The following is a 17,656-nucleotide window of genomic DNA, read 5'->3' on the forward strand; positions in this document are numbered from 1 at the left end:
TGGCTGGGTTGGTTGTTTTTTTCAAATCTTTTAACATTCCAGTTATGATTCAGAGACAAACACGTTATGTGCTTATCTTCCAGTGCCTCCCTGAAGAATCAATTCCGAGTAAAATCTAAGAGTTGAAAAATCATGATCTTTCCTTGAGTAGTTTACCTGCTTAATGCATGTACCGTAATGAAATTTGGCATGGCTCTTTTGGGTAGAGAGCCTGTCCCATCATTATGAGCCAAATCTCTTGGTTCACTTGCTGAGCATTCTCCACTGTTTCCAGAAGAACTCTGTCTTATAGAAAATATAATTGACAAGTTAGAATCGAATATAGATTTATGGAGGTTAAGACTTATATCTTCACCTGATAATTTTGACTGCCAGCATACATGAAAAAAAACAAATGAGAGTGTTTACCTTGTCTGCAAAACTTTTTTCCACAGTGTTAGATAGAAGAACTACCATTAGCTGATCACTAAGCTGTGTCTCTCCAGCCGGCACAGTCGAGAGGTTATTTGTCACGAATGGATTGTTTGGCCTTTCCATGAAACATGAAATATGGAAGGAAGTACTGAGAACATATTGTGAACTGGTGAACAGTGACTTTTAGCCAATCTATCCTTTCTGTTTGAAAGAGGGTTGATAACAGGCTTTCTGTGGTCATTCTTGCTGTTATAATTAGTTTGTTCAAATTAGCTTGTCCTTCTCCTGTAGTTGTCATCGTTCAGCTACAAACCTCCTTCATCACACAGAGAGCTCTCAGCAGACCAATGAATGTTTAGCTATGTTCAGAGGCCAGTACAAGTTTGAGGGCTTAACCTGTGATGCTTACTGATATAATTTCCCTTTTGATCTTCTATGGAAACAAAAATTTTGTTTAAAAATTCTGTCTGTACACTCTATGTTGCTTTTGTCCTAAACATTGCAGAAGAAGGGCCAGCTCTAAGATTGTGATTTTCTGTTGTGTGACATGGCTTTGTTGTCCATTGAATAAAGGTTATAAATCCTGCAGCTGCAGTTCCTATTGTAATGCAATTTGATGATGGATAACTGGCTGGTATAAAGTATATAGGCAAAAGCATCTAGAGCTCTTCAGCAGTGTGTTTTAGTGGAAGGACTGACAGAGAAAAGGATTAGGTTATAGCAGCAGTGTGCAGTAAACTGTCAAGATCTTCAACCTCATGCTTTTCCTGTGTATAATAAATCTGTCTCATTGTATGCTTATGTGGATTAAACTGAAGTCTTCAGTGGCTCTGGTGTTAAGGATAAGGGAGCCTGGACTACAAATGCCACTTCTCAGTGGCTCTCCTCAGAGACAGATATTCTCAGAGCGCTGTTGGTTAAACCTGAAAATCTCTGTCGAGATCCAGTTCTTCACCTCCTCCCTCCTCTCCATTCTTTTAAAGAAGAATGAACTGAGTGCCCATCCTTCACCTTGTTTTTGGGGTCATAACTTATTACATGTACTGTTCTTTTTGTTACTGAGAGGCTGTTTGTTCTGGGTTTGAAACGGAAGCAAGAATCCTTCACCTGCCTCTAGATCATGGTAGCCAACCTCCCATTCATGGGCCTTGGTGCCCTTTTTGCCAAAGCACTTCAGAGGTGAGGAGGAACTGGTTTGCTTGGAACTGTTTGGGGGTCAACAGACCATTCCTCATTTCTGAGGCTCTGTAGTCCCTCTCCTGTTTCGGTAACTGGATAGATACGTGGATGTCACATGATGCCATGCACACGTTGACTTTTGTTCAAGTATGTACCAGCAAATGAGTTTCCGTCCAGTCATATGGTGGGATGTGTGCATGTACCTCAGACCATTTGGTAAGAACGGATGTGCTGATCACATGAGTTTTCAGTCATGCAATGGAGAACTGGCTGTGGTCTGTGACTTGTCTAGGACCAGCATCCTTGCTCTGACAGAGGGTCTGGGCACCACAGCTCCCAATCATTCATTGTTTTGTATACTTCATCGTGCTCTTATGTATTCATCTTTTCTCTAATGTAAGGCATAAGGTATTTCCATAGATCACAGAATCACAGAATCAACCAGGTTGGAAGAGACCTCTGGGATCATCGAGTCCAACCGCTGCCCCTACACCACCCTGTCAACTAGACCATGGCACTAAGTGCCATGTCCAGTCTTTTCTTAAACACATCCAGAGATGGTGACTCTACCACCTCCCTGGGCAGCCCATTCCAATGTCTAATAACCCTTTCTGTAAAGAAATTCTTCCTGATGTCCAACCTGAACTTCCCCTGGCGAAGCTTGAGGCTGTGCCCTCTTGTCCTATTGCTAGTTGCCCGGGAGAAGAGGCCAACTCCCACTTCACTACAACCTCCCTTCAGGTAGTTGTAGACTGCAATAAGGTCACCTCTGAGCCTCCTCTTCTCCAGGCTAAACAACCCCAGCTCCCTCAGCCGTTCCTCGTAGGTCAGACCCTCCAGACCCTTCACCAGCTTGGTCGCCCTCCTCTGGACTCGCTCCAACACCTCAACATCTTTCTTGAAGTGCGGGGCCCAGAACTGAACACAGTACTCAAGATGCGGCCTCACCATTGCCGAGTACAGAGGGCATCAGTTTGTATGAAAACTATGTTTTAGGCCTTTTATCATTACTTATGGTCTATTTTGAACCTTTGTTTCCTGCATCTTGTGTAGCTTCTGGGAAGACTGTCAGTCATCTGCCGCTGCAGAGCTCTTTCCAGATGCCTGTTGTCTTAGAGAAACCACATAGTTCCTCTCTGTATTTCCTTAGCTGTTATGCGCTTAAGTAAGGCATCTGCTTTTTTGACTATGGCTGTATGTTCGTTGATACCTTCACTGACTTTCTCAGGTCCCTTGGGAACTGGTGCATGTGTCTTAGTGTTACAAGAAGTTACTTGGGAGGCGTTGTGTTATCCCATCTAGATTGTGTGTAGGTATCTTTATTATTCTTCCAGAAGTTATAATGTGGATCTTCCATGATCAAGTGCACTTTCCCATATTTGCATTGCATGCTAAACCACTTTTTTGCTTACCTCTGATCACTGGAACGTCCTATTCTGATGCTTAGATAACAGCTCTCAGTCCAGCTCGCTCAGCTTCTGTAAGAGTGTTCTCTGTTCCCCATGTAGAGAGATGTGCTGTAAGGAGGTGAGCACTGACTGAGGTCCTCAGTACATAGTTCACCATGCTTTTGAATGTTTAACCAGTTACTGGAGAATCATCCATCCTAAATTCAGGCCAGGTGAAAGCTGCGTGTATTCCTGACACTTAGAGAAAGATTTTTGACAAGGTATGCTTTACACTTTAAATTGCGTTCATTCAAGCAAACTCCCCTCCTGGTGTAACATGCTGTATTTAATAAAAATCTGCCTCGTCCATTCCCCTGGGCCTTTTGGGTACTGAAAGGAGCCGTTTTATGAGACAAGCAGAGCCAGACTAAGCAGTTGCTGCCATGGAAAAGAGAGATATCCCCTTGATCTTCTCATGCTCCCAAACTACCTAACACCATCCTCTCCTGTTGAGTCAGTCAGCATCTTCACCTGTCTGACCCTGTGGTTAGGTGATTGCACTCACTAGTATGTCACGGGTTAAAACCCTGTAAAATAGAGAGTAGTTTTCTTCTAGGCTAATTTAATATGAGACCAAGCGTGAAGGTGGAGACATGCTGATGGAGGAGGAGGAAGAAATGCGAGGGCGCAGTTTTGCTGCAATCAAGCTTGTCTTATGGCTCATTGCTAATGAAAAATGTTGTGGCTCCTCTTCAGCCTCTCTCTCTGCTGAAGCCTTGTGCGTGCTGGCTGCCTTGTATGTAGTGGCACTCCTCTGCCTGAGCAGTGAGCTGGTTCAGGCAGCAAAAGAGAAAACTTTATTTTGTGGCACAGTTTTTTGTTGGGTTTTTTTTTTTAGTCATTTAACTCCTTGAACCACCTCACAACTGGGGCAGATGAGCAAAACAGAAGCAGCAGGCTAGTAGTAATATGATAAGGACAAACTCCTCTATGGCAATGATTAGGTGTTAGCTCAACTGGGCAGCAAGGCTAGAGTGCTTGGCAGGGGGGCAGTGCCAGGTTAGTAAGCTGCATGGACCTGCCCCTCCCTATGCTGCCACTGCCATGACCTGGGGATAAATGGTGTCCCCCCGGCTCCAATCAGTTTTCAGCCATATTAGTGCCCAGTGAACTGGCTGTGCTGGTCACCAGGTTGTTATTCCTAGCCCAAAGGAGAGAACTAAGCAGGGTTATCTAAGGCAATGCTAGATCATCCTTTTCTGTCATGGGCCACAACTGGATCAGCTGCAACCAGCCATAAAGGTGCATCCTCTTATGTCTGATATCTGTCTCATCACAAAGGGTTTCTTCCTCTCACTGGAAAACTGCAGCACATACCCTGTATGGCAGTGATGTACCTGATGTAATGGTCGCTTTCAGCTGCTTGTAATTGCCTCGTTACCACCTCTTAACTTAGGCTAGATATTGGTCTATTTAACCACTTGAGTGAGACAATGGTTTAGAGGTAATTCATCTGCAATATTTGTCTTCTAAGGGCTATATAGCATCCCTTTAACAAGATGAATGCTCTTGATTTTGTAATAACAACTCAGTGTATCCCTGTAGAATATCAACCCTTTCCCTGTTTTACTAGCTGTTCATTTGTGAGCAGATGAATGAGTTGCAAGGCAGCGATGCAAATCCCTGATGTCACATTATTGTCCTTTTTCTTCATGGAACCCAACTTTTGTTGCAATCATGGAGACTACAGTTATTGTGTGCATTTACCATTTAAAAAGTGGGTTTTTTCAACAGTCTGAGGATTCCTTTTTATGAACTCTTGTTCTTTAGTAGGATGGTTTCATTCTGTCAGATACTAAAATACAAATGTTCCAATATTGTTATAGTGTTATACTGCAGTTAAGTTTTAATTTACTAAAATGCTTGTGCATGTGACATGAGATCTTAAAACAGTTTCACTGGTGTATATCAGAGTTCGCTGTAGGCTGGGTTTTTTTGTTGTTTTATGGGCATCAAAGCAGGTTTTCTCTATAGAACTCTGAGCAACTGGAGGGACTTAGCAGGATTTTTCTTCAACTTGAAATCTCTTGAGAAGGACAAAGGTTTGGACTTCAGTGAAAATCAAGATTTAACATGCAATTGGTTCATGCAGAGACAGGATACTAAGTTGACTGGATTGTCTGGAAAGTTTCTATTACAACAGTATGAAAAGTAGAATTTAATTGGCTAATCTGTCACTTTGCATGAAAAGACAGGGAAGTTTTCCTTAAACCAAAACGGCAATTAAGAGATACGAGCTTTATGAATGTAGTAGGCCTGGCTATGTTCTCTTATTACATTTAATGGGTTTGAAATTACCTTAGCCATCTCACTGCTTCCTCAATTATTCTTTTCTTTTTTTAAACTTACAGTAATTACAGCTTAGCTATGATCTACTTCCATTATTCTGCTCAGCTTTTAATATTAAAAAATAAGCTGATGAGCTGTTTTATTGATGCAAACATTATATTGTAGAGCTTCATGAACAGATTTATGCACAGTTTATTTGTTTATACTTAAAAGCAAAGACCCAGCCTTTAGTTTTAGGAAAGAGGCAGAGGGTGGGCCAAATGTTATTTTAAGATATAAAAGCTTCAATTTTACGTATCAATAAGGATTCTGATTTTTCAGCATAGCTAATGTATGATGCTTATAATAGTAAGTTTGGTTGATAAGTTGGGTTGTAGATATAACAAGCCCGTCACATATCTGATCTAGCCTTGCTGCTTTTTCTTTCTACTGGCCTCTAAACCTATTGCAGAACAGTAAAATGTGAATAAAAAGTAGTGGAGTCTTTCAGTCCCAACACCAGGTTGAATCAATACTAAGACTGTGGTACAGAGTGAGTAAACTGAGGCAATTCATGTTTGAGAGAAGTGCACTTCTATTAGTGAGTGTGATATTCTAGAAGGTTGATGGGGAAAATGCAGTTTCGTTCTTTGCAAACCCAGAAGTTAACATTTTAACTAATCGTCTGTAGTTGTCCTTTGGTGGTGACAAGCTTCTGCAGAACAACACTTGAGTAATGTTGTTTCTGAATTGGCAGGGAAATTCCTGATATTGAAGTTGAATTCAAATAGCATCATTTCTATTCTGTGGAAGGTGCAGGCTTTTAAGGAGGATGGAAAACTTTCCACTTTAAGAAAAAGTAACTTTTTTTTCAGAAAAAAAAAAAAGAATAAGTTGGTTTATAATTAAATAGTAATTAAAAAACTATTAAAAATAAAATTGAGCTTGAAAGCTTAGTGCAGAGTCTTTTGACTCAGCTGTGACTCCCTATTCCAAGAAGCCTGTAGAAGTGGAGGCTTGTGAGCAGTAATCTGATGTGCTCAGCACTGTTGGCTCCACAGCAGTCAGTGTGGTAGAAGCACCTCTGTAGCAAACACCTGAGCTTTCCAGCAGTCCTTTAGGAAAGCTGGTGAAATGATAGACATAGTTCTGTCAGTATTCTGCATGTGTTTTGCTAGAAGTGCCTTGAAACCAGTATGTTAACATGTCCGTGAACTGGCATTTTTCCACTGGCATATTTCCACTGCAGCCTATTAATCTGGAGAATTCTTTGTAAATTCTTAATACTTAGTACATATTCAGCCCTTTCCATAGCTGTACCTCTCCTGGTCACTGCCGTTCAAGAAAGAGCCTACAGCAATTGTCAGGAAGACCTTGCCCTTAGCTGTTAAAAGGTTTTTTTTTTCAGGAGGTGAAGAATTTACATTATATGTTTGATCTTGCAGGAATTCTTCAATGGGTCAAGCTGATAGATAACTTTGAGGCTGAGTATGAATATGTCACCAATGAAGGAACAGTGTTCACTTTCAAGACAAATCTCCATTCTCCAAATTACCGGTTAATCAACATTGACTTCAGTGACCCAGAGGAATCCAAATGGAAAGTTCTTGTCCCTGAACATGAAAGAGATGTTCTAGGTAAGAGTTCATGTCAAGTAAAAGGCTTTCTATTCTGCTTTTTTCAAATTAATTCAGTAATTAGTCTATTGAATGATCTTGTACAGACCTTCTTACTTTTTTCTTGTGTTTAAACTTTGTTTAGCATTTGTGATTAAAAGACTTGCTGAGACTCGAGAGACCCAGGATCCATTTCTCTGTCTCTAACATCCTGTGTGGCCATAGTGAAGTTGCTTCATCTGTCCTTGTTTTAGTTCTGTATTTGTAGGAATGAGGGGAAAGTATTTTCCTGCTTCATGTCAGTGTAGTAAACATCTACTAGACAGTCAGGGATTACGGCAAGAGGGATTTTGTAAGCAGAAAGAAGAAAGAACAAGTCTGGCAGTAGTGCAGCACACTATGAACAGAGTTGGTCAGAGCTTGAGAGAGGACTTTCTATTGTTCCTGGGATGAGAGGAGTAGACAACACTTTAGAAAGCCTCAGGAAATTTGAAGGGCATGGAATTCTCTAAGTGTAAAAGCAAGTTCAAAACATAAATCTTTGGGTTTGATATAATTAAAATAAAGGTGTATTTTTCTAATCCCATAATTTTGGGGAAAATTCTATTAAAACTTAAACCTCCTCTGAGCTGTTTTTGACAGATGCTTTGTGTACATTTAGTAGTCTGTTCTCCATACAGTGCAGGATACAATTATGATTTATCTGACTGGCATAATTGTAGCTATTCAAAAAGACACTCCTTTTTTTATTAAACCATCTTTATACAAATTCAATTCATGTTTGCTACTTTTCAGTTGAAAAGCTGCTTTGTAGAACGAGTGGAATACTCTGTGTGCATGTGATTGATACATGTATATACAGTAACTTCTGTCTTTCCTCACTAAGACAAATCTATTTGACTATTTCAAATTCCTCTTATGATCGTGCTTTTCAAGACACCTAAAAAATCCTGATTTCTGTCTGCATTTTGCAACGCGTCCTGCATGTTTTCTGCTACAGCCTAGACAAGGTATGTCCCCAGTGTGACATAAATGGTGACTCTGAGCATGCCCAAAATTGTAGTGATGTTGCAAATGACTGGAGTCTGGAGTATTGCAAGAGTTTCGGTAAACACAAAAGTAGCAAATTAGAGCCTGGTGAGACACAAATCTTTTTCTTAAGATTGTGAACTCTTTGAATCAGGAACCACCTGATCTTGAATGAAGTACCTTTCAGGTAGAGAATAAATAGTAACTGTAAATGAAAAATTGCTTCCAAGTCTTAATTTCTCATTGCATGAGAATTTGCTGACAGTCTGTGAAGCCATGCTTAAGTTGAGAAGAACAACAGTTTATGAAGTGGGACCAAGTTGAAGAATTGACTTAGAGATGGTGAATGTCCAAATAGAATGGGACAGAAACATGATTGACATGAAATATGGTTACCATTTGTGAATATAGCTGAGATGTGGTGTATGCAGCCAAAGGAGCTTTGACCAGTGGTTTTATAGGCACTGGCTATGTATTTTTTCCCACTAAGATAAAGGCCGCATCTGCTCTTCACTACACTGTGGTATTTAGCTCAATTCCAGTTTGGTTTCATTCTGAAGGCACAGTCGAGCTGAGTTCATGTTTGTGTACATGCAAAAAAAAAATTTAATGCATGCAACACTCCTTTAATGGATTATATGTGACAGCCTTGACTATACAACCATAGCAAGAACTGCATTTAGAAAACTGAAAGTTCAGATAAATGGGTTTGCAGAGGGCACTGGCCTTCAGACTGTAAAAACAACAGGCATTCAGCTCTTAAACACCTGAAGGCAAAAATAATCTTTGGTCATTTAAAACCATCAGAATGACTTGTAGGAGTCCATTGTGTGTCATTAAGCTTCTACTGTATTTGAATGTGAAGCCAGAGGAGGCAATCATATGTCCACTTCTCTCTCTAGCTTTTTGGAGTGGTATGTAAAGGAATTAGATTAAATTAACAAATGAACGTGTCTCCATAAGCAGATGAGTTATAAGTAGATGTTAGTGCTGCAGTAAAGTGAGATTGAATTGTTTAGTTGCTTCATTGTGGCAGACACTTGCCAATTAGGGTTATATCCTCAGCAGCAACATAAGGGAGTTTTATCATGTTCAGGAGATTGTAGCCCTGAACAAATAAAAAAAACCACTCATTCGCTTGATGATGTCCACAAGCAAACCAATCTCTACGTCATGTTGTTTTAATCATTCCAAGATTTGGTTTAGAAAGACATAATTATAGCAGAAGGCAGTTAATAGTTTATTGTCTTGAAAACCTTGCAGTCAAGTGAATTTGATTTTGTGTGGTCCAGAGATGACAATGCAATGAAATGCCTTCTGCAAAAGCTAGGAGGGCAGTGATTCAAAGGGTAAATGAGTATTGCTGCTTGTCCAATTTTATGTATGTGTGGGAGTGACTCTTTACCCAGATGTAATTAGCTGTGTTAGAATTTCTTTATAAACAGTGTAGTTAGTGATGCTCTATATACTGGAATATATAGATACTCGGCTCAAAAGTCTCCTACTCTGGTGTGATCTGCCTGGTAGCCATAGCCACCTTCATTTCTATGTGTTAACTTAGATTCCGTTTCATTAAAGCTGCACCATGCAGTGTGAACGTCATTTGGTTTTTCCGACATATTCTTCAAGGTAGACTTTTTTTGTTGGCTTTGACCTTTTTGTTTTCAGAATTGTTTATAAATGAGCTAATTTGGAAAATACAGGGGAAAAAAACAAACATATTCCTACAGTAAAGTTGTACACACACCTCATTTTACAACTCTCAGCAGGGATTTCACACAGAGTTGAGGTAAATTTAGATGTCTACTTTGAGAGCTGAGGTGAAGAAATAAATGACAGCTATTTTTAAATTAAATTTAAGGGAGGCCTCAGAACATATGTGAGACTCATTTCCTCCCCCTTTGGAATTTGTTTATAAAGTGTTACTTTTAATTTTCAAGGAGTCTAAAATAGAAACATGGGGGAGATTCACGTCTAACGTTGAACTAGTTTAAATGACCACATAGGTGCAAGTGGATGTGCTGAATTAGTTCAAAGGCAGCTATAAAAATGTAAATGCAGACTGTTCATTTCAGACACTGTGACCCTAGTTCTAAGGCATAGGATAAACCTGCTGTCTTTAGAAGGTTAAATCATTAATTTTGAGAACTGTGACCCCTCCCGAAGTGCCCAACACTGGTGGAGCAGGGCAACTTGAGAGCAGCAGTTATATCTAGTCCTGTACTTGTGAAAATGAAAGAAAAACAGAATAGATCTCCTGAGTAAGGAGAGCTGAGAAATAAGATGTATTCCTGAATGTGTCATAGATGAGGTGAGTGATCTTGAACCAGTTCCTTCTATCTTATTTGGCCATTTAACAAGCAGGGACAAAGGTAGCAGTGCTCCTGTACCTTTTACACATCTGCACACCTAAACTCAGTGCATGTAAAATGCTTCCCTTCCCTCAGCTAGAATGTGCACTCTGAGTGAAAAATAGTATTTTTCTTCATATCTTTAACCTGCTAGCTAATTCATGAGGAGGGGAGTTACTGCAACTAAAATGTATCTTTTGGCACTGTAGTGAAACCAGGAGGGAAAGTCTGGAATGAGTATCATGAAATTGTTGATCCTGAATAACAAGGATGTGCCATGGGTGTGAGTAATCCCTCATGTTCATCTCGGCCATCAGGAAGCTTGTGCGCTCCATTACCCTGTGGTGTTTTTCAGAGTACCCATAGCTTTACACGCTTGGGAGTTTTGCTTGCAAAGTGGATGCATGAAGGATTGTGTGACAGTTCTTAGGAGCAGTCGTGTGACCTTCCGTGTATAGCCCAGAGAAGCACCCTGCAGGGACGGCTAGCGCAGAAGGGTGGCAGAGAGGAGGAAATTGGCTGCAACGCAAACAACCAGATTGATAAGCTTCTACTGTGAAATACGGAGGGGAAAAAAACAAAAAGCAAAAAGCAACAACAACCAAAAAAACTGGGATGTGGCTTAGCTCCAGTGTTTCCCAGCAACAAAAAGCACCCCCTAAGATCTGGCCAAGCCAGATACAGTCCCTCAGTCCCTGGGGACATGGGGAAAGGATGTGGTCCAGATGCATGTCCCTGACTGAAAGTTCTATTCTGTTCCCCTGGTTGGGCTTTTGTGGCTCTGTTAACTCCGTTTGCCATTGAAAACCTGCATCAGTCACAGAGACTAAAGTCTGTAGGTTACTTAAAGAAGCGTTGCTCCCGATGCTTGCAGCTTCAGAAGAGCTTTGGCCCCTGCCCCGTCTCTCGTTTGTGTGTACCATGCTGAGAGAATGTGGGGTAGAAAATCCTTGTCTTGTTGAAATTGGTTGGAGCTTTTACATTAACTTAAACATGGCAGGCTGTCACTGAGGATGGTGTCTCAGAGGGAAGACATGCCTTTTCATGTGTTGTGAGGGCTCATCAACATTTACTCACATGTTTAAGAATGATTTATGTTTTATTCTGTAAATTGCTCATGCTTTGCTTGCTGCGTTTAGCTCTGGGACCCCCAGCATAAGAAGGACAAGGATCTGTTGGAGCAAGTCCAGAGGTGGGCCACAAAGATGATCAGAGGGCTGGAGCACCTCTCCTATGAAGACAAGCTGAGAGAGTTGGGGCTGTTCAGCCTGGAGAAGAGAAGGCTCCAGGGAGACCTTCTAGCAGCCTTCCAGTACCTGAAGGGGGTCTACAGGAAAGTGGGAGGGGGACTTTTTACAAGGGCATGTAATGATAGGACAAGGGGTAATGGTTTTAAACTGAAAGAGGGAAGATTTAGATTAGGTACTAGGAAGAAATTCTTGACTGTGAGGGTGGTGAGACACTGGCACAGGTTGCCCAGAGAAGTTGTGGCTGCCCCTTCCCTGGCAGTGTTCAAGGCCAGGTTGGATGAGGCTTTGAGCGACCTGGTATAGTGGAAGGTGTCCCTGCCCATGGCAGGGGGGTTGGAACTAGGTGATCTTTAAGGTCCCTTCCAACCCAAACCATTCTGTGATATGATTCTATGATACAATGCCTAACCATAAGTAGCCTTGAGTGGTGGTTACAGGTCATTTTAATTGAGATCAGCATAGATACCTGTTGATCTACAGAGACACTGGAGTTTATGGTTTATTTGTTGAGCGGATGCACAAGCGCATTGTACAGCAAGTAATTCAGTAGTTTCTGCTGAAGACTTACGGCTACCCAACTCTTCTAGCTTGGTATGCTCTTGTCCATCAACATTTCAGCCTGCATCTGTCAAAACATGTTTGTACAGTTGGACACTTAACATATTGTAGCTACTGCTGCAGAAATGGAAGGTCAGAACTGTCATAAGTAATAAAGGTTAGTGTCACAGATGTTCGGTGAGAGGATTCAACCTTTTTTTTCCTGAAACTGTCTCAAAAGCTGTTCATAGCAAGGTTGCAGGTGCAGAGTTAGTGGCATGCCTTTGCTACTAATGAAAGCTGTCAAAATAAAGAGGTTTTGCAAAGTAACAGTATATGAATTTCTAAAAGGTTGAACTATACCATTTCTTCCAGAGATGGTTGAGCTCAGTTTTCTAGGCCTTGTTAAGAAGTATAACTCCTCTAGCCCAAATTTAGCTATTGAAAATTGTGTGTAGCCTATTGTAGTCATCAAGGTGGTCACTGTCATCTTCAGAGAGAAATGGGCAGTACCAAGGATAATTCTTCACACCTGCTTTCAGCACCTGTGAGTGCCTCCAAGTGAGTCCATCTCTCTCTGACGCCTGAGCCAAGAGGCTCAGCTTGGAAGAGGCAACCTCTACATGTTTATTGTTTAGTAAAGTAAATCCTTTGCCTGGTGGGTATTGCAAGTAGGTGGCTTGTAAGTGTACTGGAAAACAATTGATAAATTTGTGTGTAACTGTGAGGATAACTGCTCTGTTCATTGATATTAACTGAAAATAAACTGACCCTGTACATTGGAGAGGTCTCGAAAGGTTAGCTTTTTTAAAAAAAATCACTTGTGTGAGTGAAACTGCTAAGCAAGCAATTCACGGTATCCCAGAACAGGGTATCCAAAATAATTGAGTGAACTGCATTCTAAAGGTGCTTATTTCTGCCTATTGTCTATAGGGAGCCTGCAGCAATGGTGTCAGGCTTAGCTTTGAGACATGTGAAGTTTGCAAGCACACAATCATAAAAGCTTCCAGGAAGTACAGAGGCATGCAGGATGCGTTCTGCAAAGCAGGAGCAAAACGAAGGAGGCTGACTGCTAATGCAACAAACTCAACAGTATCTGCAGTTCTCAGTGCCGAGTACGGGAATAAGAGAGACTCTGCTTGTAGCTTGCAGTCAAAAATAGCTCTTGTTAATAATTTAGCCTTGTTTTAGCTTGCTCTGTATATAAATGTTGGTTCTTAGTGTCTTTTTTTTTTTTCTTCTGCTCTTTCAAGTCTGCTTCAGTGTTTTGCTCTGTTTTGATTTTTGCATTTCTTTGTAGCTTCCATTGCTGTAAGTTTTGGAGGCAGTTAGCAATGCACCAAGACCAGTTATAATACAGGTATTATACACAGGAGCTGTGTTCCTAAATCTAATGGAATGTTTTAAAAATATTTTGCATTGTCTTCTCATCTGTTATCTTCACCTTGCTGAGAGCATCTAATTTGTAAACAAAAGGGGTGATGGAGAGTTAATATTGCTGCTTCCCAGGCAAGTTCTTCAATAGCAGGAATCCCCATGTAAGCCAGCGGCCTTACCCCTGGGCAATTGAATTTGTTTATTAAAAGAGTAATATCTCTTCGCAATACGTAAGTTGAAGTAATAATGTACCTCGACTTTTAATGAAAACATCCATTAAACTGCAATGCTTCATCAAATGATTAGTGAGGAGTTAAGGGTCATCACAATTTAATTTTAAAATAAAGATTGCTTAAGTAGTACTTTTGCTGAAGCAAAACGACATATTATATACATTTGAAGTTGATCTGAGAGTGTCTATAATACATTTTGTGAAACTTTTAAGTGTCAGGAAATTTTGAGAGTAAAACTGGACATTTTAGTTACAGATGTTACTGAGAATACCAATGGAGTTCATGGGATCTCATACTTATTGCAGAGCAGTTAATTCTGCAGGCAAAAATGGTGTGTTACTGTAGGGGTGCTATTTTTTTAATTCCTATTTTGTGTTAATAAACCAGTTATACATGTCAATGTTGGCAGATTTGTGCAATGACAATGTAATAAATATCTTAAATGACAGCATATTCGCCTTGTTCATACAGCCAAGAATGATTCTATATTTCAAAATATGTAATTGCATATTAGAATTAAACTTACAAAGTTTATTCTTTTCTCCAGCCTCACTTAAGAAATTTAATTCACTCCAGAGCTAAAATTACACATCAATTGCTAGTTTATAAACAGTGTTATGTTGTGCTGAATCTTATTATTTCAGGTCGTGGCTTCATGGTTTAAATTTCAATTAGTGTTGTACTCTGGGCTTTGTTTCAAAAATTCGGAGATTTAGGCTAGAAGCTCATGAGGGAGTTAGAAAGTCTGGGGGGAAAAATATCAGTGGTGGTCTTTGGGAAGAGGGGAGTACTAAAGCTTTATTTTGTTGTTTATGTAGCATAAATTCATATGGCTAGAAAGTCAGACTAGGGTTAAATTTCACTGGTCCTCCAGGAACAAGCTAAAAGGAAAGCAGACTCTGTTGAGCTATGAGGATTTGAAGGTCTTTGAGCTCTTGGGGGTCATGACAGACCTGAACTGTATATGAAAGCAGGGAGTGTTAAAAAAGCTAAATGTTACAGAATAATGAGTTTTGACCTTAAATTCATAAAGAGCTTGTTATAGAAGGGGCACATGATACAACTTTTGTTCTGGAACCTGAATGTGCAAAGATGCATTTGTAAGACCGTCTTCAGTACAACCCTGTGAATTCAAATTATTTGGTTTTATAGGGCTTTGGGGAAACTGGAAAGAACTGTTAAAATGTGAATGGCGTAAAATAGTGTAAAACTGAAATTCAGTCAATTTTGTCTTGCTTCTGTTTTGTTTTCGATGTTTTTTCCTCTGATATTGGTATTTTAAACTCCCCATCTCACAGTGCTACTGTGACATTACAGTGTGCCCCAGTCAGTCCTACCTGATTTTTCTTGCTCATTTAGTTCAATCTTTTCGTTTTTTGCTTCCAGCAGATAAGAGAAGGCATTGTCCAATGCTGGTACCTTGCTCATGATTTAGGTTTCCAGTCTGACTTGTCAGGGGAGAAATTGCACATACACAGTTGGAAGAGGATGAGAATCACCACCTCACCTAGTCCTACAAACAAACAAAAAAAAGTCCCTCATTCCCTCCTTCCAGATATTTTTTTCTTGACTTTTAACCTTGTTTGTATTTTGTCTTGTTTGTATTTGGTTTGTGAATTAATGAGAAGTTGTTGAAGTACTTTTGTTGCAAAGTAGGGTAATCAGTTTATTAAATGACAGAAATACTGAGAGAGATGAAGAGGTTTCAGTCTTTTTCCTGTCTGCGTGAGTAAATAAACAGATTTGTCACTAAAGATCTAAAGCTAACGCACAGGAGACAGGAGAGAGTGTTACGTGATATATTCTGGGTGAACTGGAGCCCTGAAGAGTTTCTACACTTCACAGGATATAAAGATGGGAATTGAAGTGAGAAGGTCGGTAGAACTGCAGGGATTTTTGTAGAAATTGCTGACCCTGACTTTTTTTTTTTAATCAGGTCAGATTTTCCAAAGTATAATCTAAAAAAATAAGCATTCCATGAAAAATTTCACAGATCTGTGGGGTATTTTTTCTCTAATTCTTCTGAGGAACAAACTCAGAATGTGGAAGGTTCTGTGAAGCAGAAGCTCTTGTTCCTGCACAGCCAAAGTCGGCAGCTCTGCAGGGGCCCAGGACTGTTGGGAGAGGCATACAGGAAATGAACCGCTGCAGAGCGCTTTGCTCCAGGGTCCTTTTGCCAGATTGAGCTCACTCTGCTCTATCCTGTTCCTACTACCTTAGTCTCAGGAATGCTGTTTTAACATTAGCTTCTTGAATAAGCGTGGGTTGTTTTTTTTTTTTTTGAAATATCATGTTGAGGATATCACCTCAGAATAGCTCTTTTCTTACACCCAGTAGAGCTTGCTTACAAGAATAGCCTCCTGAATACTTAGGCAGTAAAACCAAGATGAATAGTAACCTCTAGGTTCTGTACTTTTATGTGCAATACAGGATCACATATCTTTTTGTTCTTATTAGTTTAGCTTGAGTCTAAATCATAATGATTGTTTTGGTTTTCATCCATTTCCATAAATATTATTAGCAGAGAGCAATGTTTTGCTTGGGTTTTGCATTGAAATAATTTAAGAGCAGTATTGATGTATAAGCACCGCAAATACATAAGCATCTTGGTTAAACAGTTCTTTATTCCTGTGTCTGCATAAATCAGCTTCAAGGAACATGGTTAGTGCATTTCCAAAGAATATCAGCCTTTACTTTTGAAGTGGTGTTTTTTTTTTTCTTTCAGAAGGCAGTTGACTTCTAAAGCTTTAGGAGTTAAATTCAATGAACATCAGAAGTTTTGGTGCATGTATTTAGATATTTAGGTATGCTAAAGCATTTTAGAATCAGATTATAACTGTTTTCTTTCTTACAATTTTTTTACTGTATTTTCTGTGGCTTTGTTTTTCTTTTCCACACTCTGCAGAATGGGTTGCTTGTGTGAGGTCCAACTTCCTGGTTTTGTGCTATCTGCATGATGTGAAGAATATCCTGCAGCTTCACGACCTAGCTACTGGTGCACATCTCAAGACTTTCCCCCTAGAGGTTGGCAGTGTTGTGGGATATAGTGGCCAAAAGAAGGACACAGAAATCTTCTATCAGTTTACTTCCTTTTTATCTCCAGGTAAGATTGCTTCTTTCCCCTCAGTTATTGTTTCTTTTCCTGCGAACAACATCTTTCTTGTTTTTTGTTGTTTGGTAGTTATTAGGTACGTCTAAGATGTAGGTAAAACTGCTTCCCCACCACATAGTAAGTAGTGGTTGTGCACTTCAAAATGTACCAGTCCTTGATCCATGAAGCCTAAGTAATATGCCTGCTAGACCTGCATTGCAAAATTACTCAAGACTGGCTTGTACTAGAGATGAAATTGTAGCATTCTCACAGCTCTTGCTTCAAGATAGAAGTTTACAAATTCTGTTGAGGACAATTGTTAATGTATTTAATGTGGTTTTCATCACAATTTTAATGAACATTAATAAAAGTCTCAAAAATGCTTTCTCTGACAGCTTTGTGATTCGTTTATGCACGGCCTCGTTAGAGCGTCCTTACTATCTGTCCTTACAACACTTGGTGTTGTTGGATTGCTGTAGGAATCCCTTTGCACAATCCTGCAAAGCCAGAGCTGTCCAAAGTGTTGTGTAATATGCGTGTAGCACACCAATAAATATTCCAGGTTTTTTAATAGGAGGGAAGTTTCTACACAATTGTCAAGCTAGTATATGACAAGAAAATGTATTTGCTGTTCTCTCTCTTTTTTCCTTTCTTTCTTTATGGCCCAAGCAATCAATACCTAATCCAGGACAGGATTCAAATATGGAGAGGGGAGATAGGATCCAGAATTTTTATCTTCTTCCAGGGTTGTGAGTGATCATGAATCATAATATGATAAAAAATGTTCTTATAGCATCTGACATATATTTTTGCCCTGTTTCAGTTAGAGCACAGCCACTTTGCAAAACGGCTGTATAATAGTT

The 17,656-nt window shown here is 39.9% G+C and overlaps 1 protein-coding gene across 1 annotated transcript in view; it reads left to right on the forward strand.

Moving 5' to 3' along the window:
• Positions 1 to 17,656, forward strand: part of PREP (prolyl endopeptidase) — a 115,660-nt gene that overhangs the window by 50,203 nt on the left and 47,801 nt on the right. The window contains exons 8-9 of the mRNA XM_068409370.1: positions 6,755 to 6,946; positions 16,608 to 16,805. Coding sequence (XP_068265471.1) covers positions 6,755 to 6,946; positions 16,608 to 16,805 — 390 coding nt within the window. The remainder of the gene's footprint in view (positions 1 to 6,754; positions 6,947 to 16,607; positions 16,806 to 17,656) is intronic.

The sequence above is a fragment of the Nyctibius grandis genome, chromosome 1 (assembly GCF_013368605.1).
Source record: "Nyctibius grandis isolate bNycGra1 chromosome 1, bNycGra1.pri, whole genome shotgun sequence".
NCBI classification, from domain to species: Eukaryota; Metazoa; Chordata; class Aves; order Nyctibiiformes; family Nyctibiidae; genus Nyctibius; species Nyctibius grandis.